The sequence below is a fragment of the Arachis ipaensis genome, chromosome B7 (genome assembly GCF_059453495.1).
Source record: "Arachis ipaensis isolate K30076 ecotype BB chromosome B7, ASM5945349v1, whole genome shotgun sequence".
Lineage (NCBI taxonomy): Eukaryota > Viridiplantae > Streptophyta > Magnoliopsida > Fabales > Fabaceae > Arachis > Arachis ipaensis.
This window is the reverse complement of record NC_142442.1, coordinates 132439145-132461216: the sequence shown is the minus strand read 5'-3', so window position 1 is coordinate 132461216 and position 22072 is coordinate 132439145. Positions and strand designations below refer to the sequence as shown.

Genomic DNA, 22072 nt, shown 5'->3' with positions numbered 1-22072 from the left:
GATTGTTGGAAATCAAACTTGAATCTTCTGTTAAGACCAATGCCAAGTACAAAGACGAGGTGAAGTCGCTTCAGGAACAGCTTGCCGCTGCCGAGGAGAAAGCCAAAGCCGCTGAGGAGAGGGTGAAGATCGCCGAGGAGAAGTTCAAGACTGCTAATGCTTCCGTGGCGCGGCTTACCGAGTGAGAGCTTACCTTGGAAGGCCAGCTTAATACTACTCAAGGTCGGGTGGCCGCGCTAGAGAAGGAACGCGATGAGGCCCTCTCTCGGCCAAGACGGCCCAGGGTGAAGCTGCTGAATTTAAGAAGAAGTACAAGGAGACCGTGAAGCAGGGCAAGAATGCCATCCTTATGACCGAGGAGGCCCTGAAGGCTCAAGTGAAGATGCTGGCTCCTGATTTTGACACCACAGCAGTTGGCGTTTTCAAGACTATTAAGGACGGCAAGATCGTTGATATGCCAAAGAAGTGATTTGTACTTTTGTAAACTTTGTAAGCTATTGAATTGTTTTGCTGAAACTGTTTTCCGCCTGGTCGACTTGTAATATACTGTTCATTCCCCACTTAGTCGGTAATCTCCTGATATTATGTTTTCTTACCGCTTTGTTGGTATTGGCTATTTGCTTATATTCGTTTACCGTTTTGCTGGTAATTGACGAAGCCAGGTCGTGGCTTTTATCGCTTTAGTAGCCGTTCATTGTGGTGTATTATTTTGGTGGTTCCCGGGGTGATCAGTCCTGGGTTACTGTGTTGTCGTAGCGTTTATTACTCAACATGATAGTTTTGTTAACAACATGGAATAGAGAAGGAAAGAAGTAGTTCAACATAAAGTGAACATTAATCGGTAACTGGTCAAACACATAGCAATAACAAATATATGACACAGGCAAATGATTCAACATAAAGTAGTACGGATCTTACTAAGCCTGTTAGGCTGGCAGGTCGCTTGGTAGGTGTGCTGGGCTTAGGAATAGAATCTTCTTAGGTTACTCGCGTTCCATGTTCTCGAAACTTCCTTGTAGTCCAGTCGTTCCAACCTGAAGGCGCCTTTGCCGATCACCTTCTTTAACCTGTACGGGCCTTCCCATTTTGCCGCCAGCTTTCCTTCCCCCGGAGTCGGGAGCCCAATGTCGTTATGCCGTAGGACCAGGTCATTCTGCTCGAACCCTCTCTTGAGCACTTTGGCGTTGTAGCGCAGGGCCATCCTTTGCTTCAACGCCATTTCCGACAAGTGGGTCATTTCCCTAGCCTCGTCTACTAGGTCTTTTTCCACAGCCTCTTCGATTCCTCCCAAAATCAGTTGTGGGCTCGACTCGCCGATCTCCACATGTATTATCGCGTCTACCCCGTAAGTGAGGCGGAAGGGGGTCTCCCCGGTAGACGATTGCTGGGTTGTGCGGTAGGACTAGAGGATCGAGGCTAGCTCGTTTGCCCATGCTCCTTTCTTATGGTCAAGTCACCTTTTGAGGCCTTGTAAGATGACCTTGTTGGTAGCCTCAACTTGGCCGTTAGTTTGGGGGTGTTCAACTGACGAGAACCTTTGCTTTATGCCCAAGCCGGCTAGGAATTCTCCAAATTTCTTGTCAACAAACTAAGTGCCGTTGTCCGAGATGACGACCTCTGGGATCCCGAATCTGGTTATCACTTGCCTCCACATGAACTTTCGGCAATTGGCCGAGGATATACTGGCCAGTGGTTCGGCCTCCACCCACTTGGTGTAGTAGTCGATGGCAACGATTAGGTACTTCACCTGTCCGGGTCCTACCGAAAAAATCCCTAACAGGTTGACTCCCCATTGCGAGAATGGCCAGGAGGCCATTAGGAGGCTCAGTTCCGTTGCCGACGTTTTGTGGAAGTTGGCATTCTCCTGACACCTCCTGTATCTTTCCACGAACGCCTTGGAGCCTGCCATCATTGAAGGCCAGTAGTAGCCAGCCCTGACGAGCTTTCGGGCTAGAGCCTTCCCACCGATGTGGTGGCCACAGCATCCCTCATGGACTTCGCTTAGCACGTAGTCTGTTTGGTCGGGGTGCAGGCACTTCAGTAGGGGTTGGCTAAGCCCTCTCTTAAACAATTGGCCTTGTATTATGGTGTACTTGGCTGCTTATCTTCTTAACTCTTTTGCTGCTTTGTCTTCGTTAGGGAGTTTTCCATTTTCTAGGAAATCGGTAATCGAGTCCATCCATGAGGGACTCGAACGGGTAAAGTGCAGAGTCACGGCTGGTTCCTTCGCTAGGCCTTAGATGAGAGAACGGTTTCCCGTTCCCGGCTTCGTGCTCGCCAGCTTCGATAAGAAATCAGCCCTTGTGTTTTTCTCCCTAGGGACGTGCTGTACGGCGACCTCGTCAAATTCCTTGCTCAACCTCTTGACCTGATCCAAGTACTTTTGTAGCAGTGAATCTCTAGCTTGGTATATCCCATTGAACTATGATGTGACGATCTGGGAATCACTACACACTTCTACTCTTGTGGCCCCGACCTCTTTGGCCAATTGGAGGCCGCCGAGGAGGGCCTCGTACTCTGCTTGATTATTTGATACGGGAAAGTCGAACTTGATCGACTTCTCATATATGACTCCGGTAGGACTTTCCAAGATGATTCCTTCTCCTCCGAATGTTTGGTTGGAGGCTCCGTCTACATGGAGCTTCCACTGTGTGTTCAGGTTGTCGGGATGATCCCCTGTCACTTCAACTAGGAAATCTGCCATTGCCCGGGCCTTGATGACGTGCCTAGGGTCATACTATAGGTCGTATTGAGACAGCTCAATTGCCCAAGTCATCATCCTGCCCGCCAGGTCGGGTTTCTGCAATATCTGTCGAATTGCCTGGTCTGTTCTAATTGTTATCTAGTGCCCTTGGAAATATTGCCGGAGCCTGCGGGATGAGGTCAGGAGCGCGTAAGCCAGCTTTTCTAACTTGCTATATCTCAATTCTGCCCCTTGCAGCACCTTGCTTACGAAGCAGACTGCCTGCTAAACCTTCCCTTCTTCACGTACCAAGACGGCTGCCAAAGCCTCGTCCGTCACTGTCAGGTACAAGAATAGCATTTCCCCATTTTTGGGCTTACCGAGGATAGGCGGTGACGAGATGATGCTCTTGAAGTGATTAAAGGCTTCCTCGCAAGCCGGGGTCCATTCGAACGCTATCCCTTTTTCATCAAATTGAAGAAAGGGAGGGCCTTGGCTGCCGACGCGCCAAGGAAACAAGATAGCACGGTTAACCTACCTGCAAGTCTCTGCACATATTTTATGCTTCCCGAGCTTGTCATTCGCAGGATTGCCTCACACTTTTCTAGGTTGGCTTCAACCCCCCTCCGGGTTATCATGAAGCCCAGGAATTTTTTGGCCTCCATGGCGAAGGCGCACTTGAGCAGGTTCAGCCTCATACCGTGCCGCTGAAGAGCTGCAAACACGCTTTCTAAGTTACCAATGAGGTCATCAGCCTTGATGGTCTTTACTAGAATGTCGTCCACGTAAACCTCCACCGTCTTACCGATGAGCTCACAAAATATCTTGTTCATCAGCTTTTGGTACGTGGCTCCCGCGTTCTTCAGCCCAAACGGCATCACCTTGTAGCAATATGTTCCTCCTAGCATTATGAATGCCGTCTTTTCTTCATCCAGTCGGTGCATCGGAATCTGGTTGTAGTCGGAATACACGTCCATAAAGCTCAGGTACCGATATCCCGAGGCCGCGTCAACCAGTGCATCAATATTGGGGAGGGGAAAAGAGTCTTTGGGACATGCTTTGTTGATGTCAGAATAATCTATGTAAATTCTCCATTTCCCGCTAGGTTTCTTCACCAGGACAACATTTGATAGCCACGTTGAGTATTCCAGCTCTCGGATGAACCCCACCTGCAAGAGGCCGGCCGTCTGCCTGGCCACTTCATCGGCTCTTTCTTGGGACATTTTCCTCCTCCTCTGCGCCACTGGCTTAGCCTCCGCTCTCACCGCTAGGTGGTGCAACATGACCTTGGGGTCAATCCCCAGCATGTCGGCTGGCGTCCAGGCGAACAGGTCGCCGTTTTTCCGGATTATCTCCACCAGTGGTTTCTTTAATTCATGGGAAAAATTCCTGTTTATGAAGGTGAACTTTGCCTCCGAGTCACCAATCCTGACTTTCTCGAGGTGTCCCTTGGGCTCTGGCCTGAGCTTGTCATCGACTCTTGCATCCAGGTTGGCCAAGTATATATGTATATTAAAATATATATTAGAATATAAATTAATATTAATAATTAATTTTTAGTATATATAATATTCTTATATTTTAATAATCTTTGAATAAATAAACAAAAAATAATATATGTATATTAAAAAATAATTATTAAATTAATTATTATATATATATATATATATTATTTTATATTTTAATATATATTTTATTCGAATTAAAATTGATTATATATATATATATATATAATATGATTAAATAAACTTCTATACTTAATATTTATTCAACTATCATAATTAAAACAAGAGTATTATTTAGAAATTAATTTATTTTATTGACACATATTTTGAAATATGATTCTCTCCCATTCATATAAAATGTTTAGTTATAATTGCATTCTGGGGATATAAATTAAAAAAGTAAACTGAATAAATATTACTCTCTCTTTCTCTCTCTAAATAAATTAAATTAGTTATATAAAATTATACTTACTAATACTCCTGTTTGGTAATATAAATTAAATTTTTAAATGAATATTTATTTTGATCCAAGTAAAATTTTAAAACAAACCCTTATTTCAAATTGAATAAATTATGAGAACAAAATATTAAGAGTTTAACAATTAAATTTTTTTATTTTTATTTTTTTATGTCTTTTATTTTTATTCACTTATCCATCTGTTGAATAGACATTAAAAAAAATAATTTACTTATTTAAAGTATATAAATACTAAAATGATAAGATTATTCTAGAAATAAAATGACCAATTTTATTCTCCTACTTTTAATATAAATCATGGATATCATATAAAGTTTTAAATATTTTATCTGTCCCAAGTGGGGATCCATAGGCGATATGACTGTCCTTGTCTTAGAACTTGGATTGGCATTTCTTTATTACAATGGATATACATTTTTTTTTTTTCAGAGGCAAATATGGGTGAGTATGTAACTAGGAGGATTCCGTAATTGGTTGATGTGGTTCATGTCCAAGGGATAGAATGGTGATAAACATCAACTAAATGGACCTAGCATTTTCTCTCTTTTATGTCGAAGGAGGACAAAATAAAATTCATTCAATATAATCTTATTACATTACAAAATCTAACACTACTAATCTTAGGAAATGGATCCTTTTCATTTTTTTAATACTTGAAAGAATAAAGTGTGATCTCTCACTTTTAATTCTATAACTGAGATTAAAAATAAATAGAAAAGAGAGCAATAAAGAGTGAAATTAAACACTGTATACTATCTAAATTTTTTTTTTCACTAGAAAGAATCTACTCCCACTACTCAATTATGTGTCATATCATCTTCGTTTACTTGAGTTGAATCTTTCATTAGGTGGCGACTTCCTACGGTACCAAGCTACTAACTATAAATTTTTTTTGAGTAATTACCTAAATCAGTCCCCGAGAATTTTAGAATCGGACATTTTAGTCCCCAAAAAAAATTAATATACGGATCAGTCCCCAAGATTTTACTCCGGCAGACAAATCAGTCCCCAGTTCATTTTCCGGCAGAGTAATTACCCAGATCAGTCCCCAAAGATTTTAAAAACGGACATTTTAGTCCCCAAGAAAAACTAATGTACAAATCAATCCCCAACTTTTCTCTCTGTTAGACATAATAGTCCCCCGTCCAAAATTAAAATAAAATAAAATAATTATTATTATTAATTGCACAATAATATTGTACTATATTTTTTGTATTTTTTAGACAAAAATAATGATAAATTTATTCATTAAATTCTTATATATATATATATAGTCACTCAACAACAACAACAACAACAACAACAACAACAATAATAATAATAATAATAAAAATTATTAGAGATTATTTTACAAGAAATTCAAAGTTAAAATCATTTGATATTTTTGTATTTTTTTTTTGTGACTATTTGATATTTTTGTATTTAATATAATCAAAAGATGTCCTATGTAAAAAAAATTATATATGTTTATATTAAAAAATATGTATTAAAACAAAATATTTTAATTTGAATTTATATTAAATACAAAAATATCAAATGATTTTAACCTTGATTTTTTTGTAAAATAATCTCTAATAATTTTATTTATTATTATTATTATTAATTACATAATAATATTATACCATAATTTTTTGTATTTTTGAGATAAAAATAATGATAAATTTATTTATTAGATTCTTATATATATATATATATATATATAGTCACTCAATAATAATAATAATAATAATAATAATAATAATAATAATAATAATAATAATAATAATAATAAATAAATAAATAAAATTATTAGAGATTATTTTATAAGAAATTTAAGGTTAAAACCATTTGATATTTTTGTATTTAATATAATCAAAAGATGTACTATTTTAAAAATATGTTTGTATTAAAAAAATATGTATTTAATATAAATTCAAATTAAAATATTTTGTTTTAATACATATTTTTTAATATAAACATATATAATTTTTTTTATATAGGACATCTTTTGATTATATTAAATACAAAAATATCAAATGATTTTAACTTTGAATTTCTTGTAAAATAATATCTAATAATTTTATTATTATTATTATTATTATTATTATTATTATTATTATTATTATTATTATTATTGAGTGACTATATATATATTATATAAGAATTTAATGAATAAATTTATCATTATTTTTGTCTAAAAAATACAAAAAATATAGTACAATATTATTGTGCAATTAATAATAATAATTATTTTATTTTATTTTATTTTTGGACAGGGGACTATTATGTCTAACAGAGAGAAAAGTTGGGGATTGATTTGTACATTAGTTTTTCTTGGGGGCTAAAATGTCCGTTTTTAAAATCTTTGGGGACTGATCTGGGTAATTAATCTGCCGGAAAATGAACTGGAGATTGATTTGTCTGCCGGAGTAAAACCTTGGGGACTGATCTGTGTATTAATTTTTCTTAGGGACTAAAATGTCCGATTCTAAAATCTTCGGGGACTGATTTAGATAATTACTCATTTTTTTTTATCAGATAGATTAGACAGCCCCTAATCTTAGGCATTGCCCATGTATTGGTTTGTAAATTGCAATTCCTTCCAATAGAACTTTTAAGTTAAAATCCTAACTTAAAGAAAAGGGAAAAGAAACAATATTAATTAGAATAAATTAACAAAAATACATATGAAATAATTTGAAATAAATAAAAATATATACTAAAAATTTGTAAATATCAAAATACATATCAAAAATAATTTGGGGTGTATTTTTAATTTGTTATCCATCAAAAAAAATTTCAAATATATTTTGATATTTATAAATTTTAATATATATTTTATTATTTTTACTCACCCCAAACTCCTTTTTTTTGGTATTATCCACCCGAAATTTTTTTATGTTTAATTTTATCCATTTATTCTATTAATTATTTGTGAATTTGACACGTTTTATGCAATTAAGTGAGAAAATAATTGATTTATTCTTTTATTTCTAGGGATTTAAGGGAAGACATTTTTAGTTTAGTACATATTTCGACTTCTGATCGTGATTTGGGTTGGAATTGGGAGCACACTCTTTATTCTGCTAAACAAGGATATTTATGGTTAATTCATAATAAGTTGAATTGGGATAGAAATATCAATTGGCTTTGGCTTTGGAAGGCGCCGGCCTCTGAAAAGTTAAGACTCCTAGTGTGGCTTTGCCTTCATGATGCCGTACTAACTCAATATCTACGTTTTCGGCGACATCTCTCCTCCTCATTCTTATGTACACATTGCAATCAACTTTCGGAGACAATTCTTCATTGTTTTCGGGATTGTGAAGTGGTGCGATCAGTTTGGGTTTTTCTAGGTTTTTCTAATGTGAGTTTCTTTGGCTCTCACGAGGTGCATGATTGGTTCAAGCATGACCTCCTCAATGAAGTTTGTTCCAAGTTTGCAGCTATAATATGGTCAATTTGGCAAGACAGAAATATTGGTAATTTTCAGGGAGTTTTTGGATCTCTTGGGTCAATTGCATACAAGGCTCGCAGGTGGATGGTGGATTTTGAATATACAACTCAGAATCGAGTGTGTTGCGTCCAGGGATTAAAACCTCTGTCTTGATCTCCGCCAAAACCTGGTGCTTAGAAGTTAAATTGTGATGGGAGTGTGAACTTGGAGGATGATTATGCTAGTTTTGGGTGGGTAATTCGCGATAGCTCCAGTCAATGGGTAATGGGATGCTCAAGAAATTTCTTTGGATCTAGTGTCATCAAGATGGAGTTGTGGAGTATATGGAAAGGTTTGGCTTGGGCTTGGGAGGCGGGTCTTAAGCTTGTTGTCTGTGAGACAGATTGCGCAGCAGCTTTTGAGCTAGTGACTGGTTGGCAAGTTCCACTCTGACATCTTGAAAAAGAAGTGATACAATTGATCTTTGAGTTGAAGTTAAGAAGGGATTGGGATATTCGTTTTGAGCTTATCCCGAGAGAAGCTAATGTCGTAGTAGATCGGTTGGCAAAGATAGGATCTGGAGGTAGTGGAGCTGATGAGGTTCACTTTTGGTACCAGCCGCCAGAGGTGGTTTGTCCTCTCTTTCTGTTAAGAACCTGATTTCTTTTCTTTTTCTTTTCTGCTTTTTTGTTTTTTCTCTTCGTTGTTCACCAAAAAGTGAGAAAATAACAAAAGATAGTTACAAAATGTCAATTCTTTGTTAACATTAAAACTACAGATATGCCATTTTTATCCGGTTCCACAGTAGGGGTGACAATGTGTAGGATAAGGTAGGGTATGGATCCAATCCTAACTTTACCCGCGCATTGAAAATATTCCAACCCTAATTCTATCCACTCTTAACTCGCAGATATCCGACTTAACTCGCAGATATCCGACTCTATCCACGAATTACAAAAAAGATACAACATTATTATATAACTTGATGATAATTTAAAATAGAACTGATTTTTATGTAAAAAAAAATTAAATTATCAATTAATAATTTTCTTTTAGTGGCTAAGAATCTTTTGCATTTAGTGAAAGATATTTGATTCAACATCCACTTAAAACATATTTTTATATAAGTATATAACATATACATATATAGAATACGGATTGGTCGGGTAGGATTGAGGCACAACCCACACCCTACCCAATCCGCACAAAAACCCTACCCACTGCAAATCGAGTTGGCAACCTACCTAATTGGATAGGGTCGGATTGGATACCCGCGAGTAGGATACATATTATCACCCCTAATTCCACAGCACTAACCCGCCAAACCAAACAAAACTTGGTAGTTATGTTGTATGTTTAAATTCTAATTACAACTTTCATCTAATTATAAAATTATCATAATCTAGTATTTGGTTCTAAACTTCTAATCCCAATCCTGTTAAGAATGGTATCTTAATATTAATTAATCATTTTTTAGCTTGAGTTGCTTGTGAATTGTAATTTAGTTGCAGACGCAAGAAACATAATAGATTACGGAAAGTAAGTTCCAATATGATGCCTCACTCTTAGGCTAAACATCAGAAATCATCAAAGCCTTAACCTTAGAGTTAGGGAACAAATTCTCAATTTAAATTTGAAGACATATATTTTCTACCATTTTAATGGTGGAGAAATATTTTGAACCACAAAGCTGATCTTTTACGATATCTTCTGAGGCCATTCTTGTAATCAACATAGACAAGTCCAAAACGAAGAGAGTAGCCAGCAGTCCATTCAAAATTGTCCAACAAGGACCATGCAAAGTAACCTTTTACCCTCACACCATTCCTGCCAAATCAAAAACATTTTAGCTTGCTAGGGTTTAAGGTTTAGAGTTTAGGATTTAGCTTCCTAGTTTTGTAAGATGTGATTCTCCACTTTCCTAACTTAACATCCCTTCAACTTTGGTTGATATGCACTTTGGTCATATTATTCTAAAAACTTGCTAAATTGTCCCAATACTTTTCGTTTTCAATTTGAGAATGTCAATGCAGATTTTAATAGTAGCCTACAATGTAGAACAGGGACGGATCTAAGTGCAGTGGTGTGGGGGCAAGCGCTCCCACTACAATTTGGAATTTTTTTGAGTAGTATATGATAATAATATTTATTTGCCCCCATTAAATTATTAAATTTGACCCCATAATAATTTTTTACTCAACTTTTGGTACTTAATCGTCAATTTAAAAATTTTATATTAAATATTCGTTAGAGTGATCAATTCTCATATTTAAATGAAATTAGTATTCTTTTTTAAAAATCAACTCAAAAGAATATTATTTATCTTCTTTTCAAATTAGCTTTAATTTTTGCGTAGCAACTATATTAATTGAAAGAATTTTTTTAGCTATGAATATCAATAAGAGTCGGCTTCTAATTGTATTGGGAAGTGAATTTTTAAATAATTGTTTAGTAATATATATGGAAAGAGAGAAATTTTGATGGTAGTGTTAAGAGAAAAATTACTTAATTTTTTAAAAATATAAAACCTAAAAGAATAGAATTTTAAATTATATATTATTATTAGATTACTATTTTAGTGTTTTAATTTGTATATTAGATATTTTGAAGGCTAATCATATTTTACAATAACAAAATATAATCATAACAATAATAATACTATATGTACATCAAAATAATTATCTATATAAAATATATATTAAAATATAAAATACACCTTGAAAATAAGTTAAATAATACATGTATTTATACATAGATATATAGTGGTTAATAGATAATTTAATATTTACTTTTTTATATACACATATTATTTTTATTATAAAAATTATTATCATGTTATATAAATTTTGGCCCCACTACCAAAATTTTCTGGATCCGTCACTGTTGTAGAAACTTGAAGTTTATAAGGTTTTTTTCTCATATATTTACTGTAGTAAGTACTATAAATCTTTCTATTATAATAACCTTAATAAGTGTCTGGTAGTAATATTAAACTTACCTTATGGCCCTTTGAAGATACAGAAGGTGGTGACTGAAATAATCTATTCTCCATTTGTCATCAAGTGACATTTTACCATCATTAACCTCATCAACTCCTGAAAATGATGGAATAACTTGAGCATGACAAAGATACAATTTTTTTTATGCAAAGGTGGTTGGTTATAGCCTTATAGGTACTCATTATAGATAAAAAATTAAAAACTTACCATTCTCTGTTATATAAATGATTGGATTGTTGAATTTCTCCTTAGTGTACTCTAAAAGACCTTGAATTCCTGGTGGATAGATGTACAGCCAATCTGAAGCAGCCTGCAAAATTATTCACTTCTCAACTCCATTATAAGATATAATGCGAATGAACTTCGTCTCCTGAAAAGCAGTTATCTTCCTTGGAGCATTAGCCCTTAATTTGTATGAACTGGCAACATAAAGCAATTCGACTCTGTCAACCAATAGAAATTCAAGAAAGTAGACATCATGCTACGACCATGATTCCTTATCTTCTTGAATTTCTATTCGCTAACAACATGAAATTGCTTTACATTATCGTTGCATGGAAATTATTCTCTGATTGTTATACTTCCCATAATTTTTCAACATCATACTTCATAAGCAACTAAAGTGAGTAAAAAGTTATCTCGGATTTACCTTTGGACCAATTAGAAGCCCATTTCTTAGAGCTGAAGGCAAGTGTGAGAAAATGGATCATGCGTTAGTAAATGTGGAAGGCAAATTAAATTGAAGTTAAAATAGAAAGCATACGAAAGCTTCATTTGAAACGACTTACTTGTAAATCTAACACATGAATCTGTAAAGACACTTGGCCTTCCATTTTGGCAAGGAGTATTGGTTGCATAAGTTGAGGTGTAATAGTTTAACCCGATGAAATCGAAGGATCCTTTAACCATTCAGGATTGTGCTCCAGAAAACTTGGGCAATCGGTTCCCGACTCTGTTAACCATTACAGCTGGATATGTACCAGAATGTAGTGGTTCCATGAACTTGAAAAAAAAAATATAGAAGCATCTGAACCATTGATGAGAAAATCAACAATTTCAGATTTATTAAGATACAAACACATGTATAACTATCCAAATAATTATGAAACTCTTGATTATTTTCACCAAATCTTTAGATGTTGCACTTCAGAGTAGCCTAATCCGTTTCACAACTCATTCTTGTGAATGAAACATGGATACCAGAGTTATCTCCAAGAAATAGTACAAATAATCTGCTGATAAAATTAAGAGAATTGGAGACAAGAAGATCATTTTTTATTAGAAAATAGGGGAAAGCACTTACCAAAGCATTTTTTTTGGTGACTGCTTTAATCACATTTGAATTTGTAACATTTATTATCTGTGAGTTCCATTATCTTAATTCAATGGTGATTAATGGTGTATTTTTTTCTCTAAAGTGACAATACAACTTTAGAGGAGTCGGATCCATGTTTAAATAAATTAATTAAAGAGAGAACAGTTTGTTCTAAGACAAAATCATACAAGAATTCTTAAAAATATATTGACTGGACGAAGCAAATTTAGAAGAAAAAAGTATTGTCATTGGAAGAGGTGCAATGAGGCTATATTTTGTTCTTTCTTCTATCTGATATTTTTTTTTTTTTTGGTTATGAAAATCTGCAATATTATATCCCCCATATATTACCCATCCAACCCTAGAATAATTTTTATTATTAAAGGCATATTATGGTACAATATTTATAAATCTTATATCTGCTACTTGACCTAATAATTTACATAAAGCATGCAAGTCTTAAATTATTTTAGTATTCAAACAAATAAAAATAAAAAATGCGACTTAAGAGGCATTAAGACGTAATATATACAACATTCAATACATACTATATTTACAGTTACAACCTACTTTTTTTTTTTGGCAAATTATATAATAACTGTATTTACACAAAAGTTGCAGTTCATATAAAAAAATATTTGCAACTTGGGAAAGAATTCTAACAGAGTTTGCAAGGATATTGAGAGCTCCTTTGTACAAGAGAATTTTGAGAAAGCTTCTTGATAATAGGTAAGGTGGCTTCCCCTGCATCGCATCAATGAAATTTTGAACCCCTTCTTTTTACACTTCTTCCATCTTTTCTTGCAAAAGAGGTATCTTCTTGTCCAAGTTATCTGAACTTTCATCAGATCTTTTTTCTTCTTCTCCTTTCATTTGTCCCCATATTATTGTATAATACCCCATTCCAATTATAGCTGCTCCTAACACACTGCACAATTTTGTTTATATAAAAGAATTCAATTCTCATAAAACAGTTTTATACGCGAATCCAGTTACGTAATTTGCATTGAACACATAAATGGTCATATAAAAGAACATATATAATTAGACGAGTGTGTAAAATATTTTACATATTAAAAAAATAGATAAATAAATACAAGTACCTTCCATAGTGGAGGCTGTTAGGGAAGATGCAAACACCAAAAGTTGTGGCAAATGCAATACCAAAGGGCTTGAACAATGGCACATAAAATGGTCCCTTCATTCGAGTGAACCAAATTTGAATATTTGGACGAATCACACCTCCAAATAGTGCCTGCACCATAATCATCAATATATACTGTTTGAAAAAAAAAATGTTATAGAAGTGTTGAGGCTTACAGTAAGAAGAATGAGAATGAGTTGCATGTCATGATTGAGCTTCCAAGCAGTTGCATCATCCCTCTCCACAATCCAAGCGACTATGGCACTCAGAATTGTCCCAATTAAGGAGTAATATGCAACCGCCTTCATTGGTTCCGAATATTCCTTAACTGTCTTCTTCTATTTAACAGAACAAAAAGGATTTATGATGAATGATGCATTTCCAATACAAAAGTAATTCGAAAGATACCAAGAATTTAATTTTGATGCACACAGTTCACAGTCGTACAGTTACATCCGTTTTTTATGATCATTCATGCAGTCAATGTAATTGGATGCAATGGCGAAACTTGAAACAAAATTTTGGGGGGTCAAACAGAGGATAATTGTCAAGATGTTTTTTATATGGATCCCATTTAAAATAAGCTCGTCTAATCTCATCTCTCTGGTCTGGGTGATATTGCCAAATTTAAATCCGTTTTTCAGGGTCTCGTTCCAAAAAATTAAGGTCAAACTCATCAGATGTAACTTTTTGAACTTTTAAATGTTGTATCTCACTTTTTTTCGTGATTCATTAAAGTAGAATAACTATCTACATGTGTTGATATTGTAAAAGTTATATGTTCTCCTTCTTAAATATTAGCCTTCCTCTTAAAAAATGCATCAATTCTTTGATTTTTCATTATTATTTTATATAAAATTTGAATATATATCCTGTAAAATATGTAAAGAAGAAGTTAAAAGGATAAATATTAAAATTTATAATATTTATTGAATTTTTTTATCAATTTATACAAATACAATAATATTAATACTTATTGAATATTCTATTATTTTTTATCATATAAAAAATTAAATTAAATAAACAGTAAAATATAAAATAATATTAAATTAAATAAATAAAAAATATTTAATTTTTTATATTTAAACTTAAAGATAGAAAGAGTGTTGCTTATTGAATTTATTGGATACTTTAAGTCATACTAAAGTATTTAAATCAATTGAATTATTTTTTATCTTTTGAAAAAGTACTACTAATTTTTTTATAAAAAGTTTGAGGGGCCATAGCCCCCTTGTCTAAACTAAACTCCGCCCCTAATTGGATGCATGTGTAAAACTACTTTAAATAGTGCATCAAAATTAAATTCTCACTAATAAACTAGGAATAATTTAAAAATGTAACAAAAATGATTAAAAAAATTAAAATTATTTTTTTAATTATAAGTAGCAATGAATTTATATTTAGCAAATGACTTGTGTATATAATTAAAATTTTGATAGAAATATTTATTTATTTAGATAAAGATGCATACAAAAATTGTAGCAAAATTTAATATTCAGACTTTTTCAATTTTTTAAAAAATTCATTTGCCGTAAAATTAAAATGTCTGATTTTTCTAATAATATTTGAAAAAAATCACATTAAAATTTGATCAATAAAATCTTTTTAATAATTTATATTACTTTTGTTACATTTTTAAAATTTTTTAAGGCCTATTTATTATTGGTATCTTTTGAAATTATTTTTGTTTTTCAAGTATTATTTGAATAGATTAGCCAAAAAGATATTATTAATACTAGTATTTTTATAGGTACTACTTTTTATTTTTTATATAATACAATAAATATAAAAATAATTATAGTTTAATTAATGTTTAAAGAATAAGAAATATAAGAGTTATAGATTTTACCTGAATAAAGTTCCAAAGTGCAACTGATAAGGAAGCTGAAGCAAGCAAAATGCCACCAAGAACCCAAAATTCAGGGACCGAAGAGAACACAAAAAGTGGCTTATTATTATTATTAGTGTTAGTGAATTGAAGTTTGTCATCAGAAGAAGTTGGTCTTATTAGTGGACCCTTGAAGAATTCAGCTTCCACTCCTCCAATTATCGATACCATCACACCAATCACTTCCACTTGGAATCCACTACTTCTCAAATTCAACTCTCTCTCCCTGCTATTTTTTTTTAAATTTCATTTCTATAATTAAATAATGAAGCTAAGCAATTAAATTAATAATGTTATATATACAAATATAAAGTAAGGTGGAAACTCAGGTGCAGTTGACTTCATGTGAAGTTGATAGCTGAGAGTCGTTAGATGGTTTGACTGATTTGACTAAATTTTTATTTAACGGTTCTCGACTATTAACTTCACGTGAAGTTGAGTACACCTGAGTTTCCACCATAAAGTAAAGGTAATTAAATTAAGGTATAATTATTCCACTTATTTTTATAATTTTACCGAATTTTTAATTAAGGTCTCTATACTCTTTTTTTTTAATTGAATCCCTATACCATATCAAATTTTGTAACTAAATTTCTGTCGTCACAAAAATATTAGAATCAACTGAATATTCTATTAAACAAAATAGAATATTCATTCACGTATTAGACATATTTATTTTGTTTAATAGAATATTCTGTTAATTCTAACATTTTTTTGTTACAACAGAGACTTAATTACAAAATATAATATAGTATAAAAACTCAATTAAAAAAAAAATATATAGAGATTTAATTAAAAATTCGGTAAAATTATAGAGACTATAATTAAACCTTAAATTAATGAAGAATAACCTGGAAATGAGTGACAGGAGGAAATTAAAGGTTGGAATCAAGAGTCCCATAGCACATACAAGTATTGGTGAACTATAGCTTAGACCCAAGAATGAAAAGCTCTGTGTCATTGTTATCCTACAAATTTAAAATTAATAATCCATCAATATAACGTGAAACAAAAAACATAAGTTAATAAATTTGATTAAACATTATTATTATATATATTACCCGGTAAAACCAAGAAGCAAGAATCTCATGAACAAAGAGAAAGTAAAAGATGGTGTTGGCTCCTTTCTGTTCAAACGAGATTGTAATGAACATCAGAACTCAAATGAATGAACCATGCAAACAAATTTACGCAAGAAAAAGAAAATTTGTAAGTGGAACAAGCTAAGATAGAGTGAATTAAATTAATTAAAGGGAGAAGAGAAATTGAAGGACCTGCCACCGTTGTTGTGTAATAAAAATGAAGAAGGAAAGAGTATTATGGTAGCAAGAGCGTTGGTATAAACAATGAACACAAAAGGACTCATTCCATTATTCAATTCGGTTTTTGCAAAAATTGTAAGTGCTATGGTGCACCCTTCCATCATCACCATCACTATGAATGGCATGATTTCCCATATCTTTGTGATTTTTGACTCCATTGATGAATCAAATTTATGTTATATAGTTGTAATGCAATAAATGGAAGTTTTTTTTTTTTTAATTTGAGAAGTATATGATATGCACCACAAGTTAATAATTATTATTATGGTGTGCTACTATTGAACACTATATACAATATCATACATAAATAAAGCTAGCTAATTATTATAAGGTATGGAATTGAAAAGCTTAGCTTGTATATATAAGAATGAATCAATGGTAAAGGAAGAGAATGGGGCCATTATTTAACCCTTCATAGAATAAGGGAGCTACTTTGTGAAGAGAAGCTGCAACTCGAGTTGTCCCTAATTCTTAAACAAGGGGCCAAATGATGACGTGTCATGTGGTGTTAAATCATTCATACTTTTTTCTTTATTGGATGGAAGTTGTACACATCAACACATGTTACCTATTTAAGTATTTATTCTTCCATTATTAGTCTTCTTTTTGGCCCATTTTGCCATCTTTCTAAATTTTAATGGTATTTGCTACATAAATTCATACGTATCGATACATTTAAAATATGGACAAATAATAACAATTCACATAAAATTTATTTTTCACATCAACATTTATTTTTTGTTTTTTTAAATATATATTATATCACCACTTTTACTAATACACCCTTTTAATCAAATAAAAATAAAAAATGTTTTTTATTTAGTTTTATAAAAAGTCTTAAACATCCTTTTTTTATTTGATTAGACAAAAATATCCTTTTAAATTAATAAAATTTTAGAATTCAATTAATCATAATTTTATAGTTTCAAATAATTTAAACAACAAAACAAAAAATATTAAAAAAAACAAAAAAATCAAAATTTCTTCATCTTCTCCAATTTCTCTAATCATTCGTGCCCCCTCTAAGCAAAACATGTCAAAGAAACAAAAAATCAATCATTCTTCATCTTCTCCAATTATCCCTCTGAAACAAAGCAGTAAAAATCCTAAACCAAAACCCTAGGTTCTTCGTCGCTGCCGTCCCAATGGCTTCATCCGCGTCGTTCAACCATTTCAGCACACGACCTTCAATTTTTTTCAAATCCCTTCTTTCGTTCTGAATACGATGCTTGGTTTCATCTCTTTTACCTTCAAGATCAGTAACACGGTCACTCAACTCCTTAAAATTGGTTTTGTAGAATATTGCATAACTGAATTGCCTTCCAATGGCACCCACAGTATAGTCTGCCACTTTTTCGGCAAGAGAAATTAGAATTTTCGTTGACTGTTTTGATTCAAGAGCTGAGACTACAAACAAAAGTCGAAAAATTTTGAATGAGGAAAAGAGTTCAAAACATATATGGTTTGAGACTTTCACTGTTTTGTTTTAGAGGGGTAATTGGAGAAGATGAAGAACGATCGAATTTTTTGTTTATTTGATATGTTTTGCTTAGAGAGGGCACCAATGATTAGAGAAATTAGAGAAGAGAAAGAAATTTTGATTTTTTATTTTTTTAATATGTTTTTGTTTTGTTGTTTAAATTATTTGAAACTATAAAATTAGGATTAATTGAATTCTAAAATTTCGTTAATTTAAAAGGATATTTTTGTCTAATCAAATAAAAGAAGGATGTTTAAGACTTTTTATAAAATTAAATAAAAAATATTTTTTTATTTTTATTTAATTAAAGGGGTGTATTAGTAAAAGTGGTGATATAATATATATTTAAAAAAACAAAAATTAAATGTTGATGTGAAAAATAAATTCCACGTGACTTGTTATTATTTGTCTATATTTTAAACGTATCGGTACGTATAAATTTATCATCGTACCGTAGCAAACACCAATTTTAATTAACCAAAGGTAAAATATATATTACGTATGTGTAAAATAAAAAATACGTGGAATTAATTTTTAATTAATTAATATTAATATTTTCTAAAATTTTTAATTTAAAATTAAAAATTAAAAATTTATGATTTGAGATTTAAAATTTAAAATAAATAAAATAATTTTAAAAAAATTAACTGATTTAACCGAAAACAATTGATTCTCTAATATTGAATAGAAAAATATTTTTTAACATCTATTTATCTGTAGAGTGTAGACAGTAGTCTTAATACATAATATACTTGACTACTATTTTAATTTGCGGTAAAATCTTTGTTTTAATACTATTGTAATTATTCTTATTATTTCATTTTCTAGTCTTACGTTATGCAGATATATATTGCTACCCTATAAATTAAAAAGATGTGCCAATGAGGTTGGTTTAGTCTTACTCTATGGCTTGTTATTAACTAATTCTATTATGATGTTGTACATGGTTTTATAAAGTTGATGACGCAGATATAGAGGATATTTAATGAATAAATGTGGACAAATGAGTGAAGAGTTTCTAGTATGGTTTGGAATCCTTTAGTGGCTGGCATGTTTTGTGGCCCTACCATTAGAGAAGATTTTTCTTTATAATAGTGTTTATTGATATAACCTGCCCAATTTGCGTGTGATTAAGAAAGACTATATTGGAATCTGAATAAAATGTTTTCATGTGGAATAATTTTTTGTGAATCTTTTCACCAGTTTTGTCAAGACCCGAATGGACCAGATCTGCAGTCTCAACTTGGCTGTATTAATGAGATCGTCATCAATTTGATGGGCCATTCGGCCTATTTTTCATTGATATAATAATGAGCCGAAATGAAATGCTCAGAAGTGTTTAGAATGCAAGTATTTTTAAGAGTCATTTTTATATACACCATCCATGTCATCATCATAACCATTTTTGAAAGAATAACGAGGAAAAATGAGAGATAAAAATAAAAGATAGATAAATAGTGTTCGTCAAGGTAATTAAATTCGAACAAGGGAGTTATTCGAAGTTTAATGAGTGAGCTTTTGGAAGGAAGTTGATATCAAAAAAGTCTTGTGTTAAGGGACATCGAGTAAAAGTCCGATTAATCTAGTAAGTCAAGAAATCATTTGAAGAAGTGGATCCAAGGTCTTGAGATTTGAAGGTTATTTTTCGGCCGTTACATGTTTAAGCAAAAAAGTGAAAATAGTTACTCACGTTTTCACACACACATGGAAATTATATTTCGAATCGAACGGTAAAGGAATGGCTATAAATAGAAGAAGGTTCGAAGATACCGGGGTTGGAACTTTGCTTCAGAAATTATTTACGCACACTCACATTTTAGAGACTTTCTGAATCTGTTTCGAGTCAATTTTCGGTAGGATTCCTTCCACATGTCTTTATTTTTCATTTACATTTTTTGCAAACTTTACTTTTTTTTGCAAATTTTTCTTTCAAGCAACATTTACTTTATTTGTCCAATTTTATGTTTCAAAACCTTTAATTTCCCAGGTTAAAAGTCCTTTATTTCAGTCGAAGGCATTTTATTGCTTTGTTTAAATTCAATGCAAACCATTTCAATTCCAGTCAATCTTACTTTTAAAGTCTTTATTTATATTTTTTTATCTTTGATGCACTTTTAGAAAATTAGTACTCGTAAAAGAGAAGTAGGTTTCGCTCCCAAACCATTAGAACCAAACCACCATTGATATGCTAAAAATCGACAAAACAAATGGTGTGAAAAGAAAACAAATTTTGATAAACTTTGTTCACTCATAAAAATGGACGAGGTGCCATTAAAACATTCACTTGTTTAGAAGAATATTTTACTTTAATTTGAAGAAGTCACAAATTAAGTTAGCAAGGAAGAAGGATTGACCCAATCCTGTTTAGTCCCTTATATATATATATAAAAGCTCTATTTAGTTTGGTAGGATGTGTGTATAAGGTGATTTTGAAGGTCCTGGTGAGAAGAATGAGGTCGGTTATGCCGGGCTTGGTGGGAGAGACTCAGACGGCATTTGTGAAAGGCAGAAAAATTCATAATGGTGCTCTCATAGCCTGTGAGACGGTTCATTGGCTCAAGGCACGAAGGAAGAAAGCGGCACTCATTAATTAAGCTGGATTTTTATAAAACTTATGATAGAGTCAGATGGAGTTTTGTGGATATAGTATTACAGAAAATGGAATTTGGACAGCGTTGGAAGAATTGGGTGATGGAGTGTGTCAGTACGGCCACTATGTCTGTTCTGGTAAATGGGTCACCCTCCAAGCCATTTAACATGGAGAGAGGCCTCCGACAAGAGGATCCTCTTTCTCCATTTCTGTTTGTGTTAGTGGTCGATGTGTTGCATCGGATGGTGGGAGAAGCTGTCAGGAACGGGCGCATTGAACCGTTATTGGTCGGAGGAGAGCATATCGAATTGTCTCACTTACAATTTGCAGATGATACGATATTGTTTTGCCCCCCGGTTACAGAGACAGTAGTGAATTATAAGAGACTGCTGCGGTGTTTTGAGTTGATGTCGGGGCTGAGCATCAATTTTGATAAGTTAAGTCTAATATCGGTGAATTGTGAGTAGGAATGGATAGATGATACGTGTGGGTCGCTGGGGTGCAAGCAAGCGGTTTTACCTGTTAGGTACCTCGGGATTTCCTTGGGTGCGAATCTGCGTATGGTGAAGATTTGGAAACCGATCGTAGATAAGGTGGAAGAGAAACTCAGCCTGTGGAAAGCAAATGTTCTAACCAAAGTGGACAAGCTTGTTCTCATCAAATCAGTGCTGAATAGCCTACCGATATACTACCTAAGTCTGTACAAGATGGCAAAGGCGGTTGCGGATAAGCTTATTGCATTGCAGAGGCGATTTATGTGGTGTAAGGGGGATGGTAATGATGGCATCCCGTTAGTTAAGTGGGAGTTGGTTCAGGCACCGAAAAAGGCTGGGGGATTAGGGGTTGGGGATGCAGTGCTTTGGAACACAGCGCTCTTGTTTAAGTGGTGGTGACAGTTTTCAAAAGAGGATTGCCCCTTGTGGAAGAAGATTATATGCTCGTGTAACAACCTGAACCCTGGTGTAATGCTAGCAACTCAGCAGATACCGGTTAAAGGAGGGCCCTGAAAAGACATCTGTCAATTAAATATAAAGGAGCAGCGGATAAGAGACATACTGGCCTGGCAATGGAGGTAGGAAATGGGAGGCGCACCCTATTTTGGGAAGATAACTGGCTGCAAGGTGGGCCCCTGAAAGTGACTTTTCCAAGACTCTTCTCTATCTCGAATCAACAAGGATACAGGATAGGGGATTGTGGCTTTTGGGATGGGCTCGAGTGGATATGAAATTTCCAGTGGAGAAGAGAGTTGTTCTAAT

At 33.1% G+C, this 22072-nt stretch overlaps 2 protein-coding genes across 3 annotated transcripts; both read right to left on the bottom strand.

Moving 5' to 3' along the window:
* Positions 1-9736: 9736 nt before the first annotated feature.
* LOC107608295 (beta-glucosidase 13-like) lies at positions 9737-12005 on the bottom strand. Its single transcript, XM_016310131.3, has 5 exons — positions 11866-12005; positions 11727-11758; positions 11285-11387; positions 11077-11173; positions 9737-9905 (listed from the first exon to the last, which is right to left on the bottom strand). Exons 1-5 carry the CDS (start codon positions 11984-11986, stop codon positions 9737-9739), a joined length of 522 nt encoding a protein of 173 aa, XP_016165617.1. The 5' UTR covers positions 11987-12005.
* Positions 12006-12859: 854 nt separating this feature from the next.
* On the bottom strand, positions 12860-17061 carry LOC107607728 (WAT1-related protein At1g70260-like). Of its 2 annotated transcripts, none has more exons than XM_088493905.1 (7): positions 16699-17061; positions 16486-16551; positions 16276-16392; positions 15386-15650; positions 13713-13874; positions 13496-13647; positions 12860-13320 (listed from the first exon to the last, which is right to left on the bottom strand). In XM_088493905.1, the coding sequence occupies exons 1-7, from the start codon at positions 16902-16904 to the stop codon at positions 13173-13175; spliced, it is 1116 nt and encodes a 371-aa protein (XP_088350031.1). In that variant the 5' UTR covers positions 16905-17061; the 3' UTR covers positions 12860-13172. The 2 variants fall into 2 exon arrangements, with proteins under 2 accessions (XP_088350031.1, XP_088350030.1); XM_088493904.1 differs by having other exon boundaries at positions 13043-13320; positions 15386-15653; positions 16699-17040.
* Between the last annotated feature and the right edge of the window lie 5011 nt (positions 17062-22072).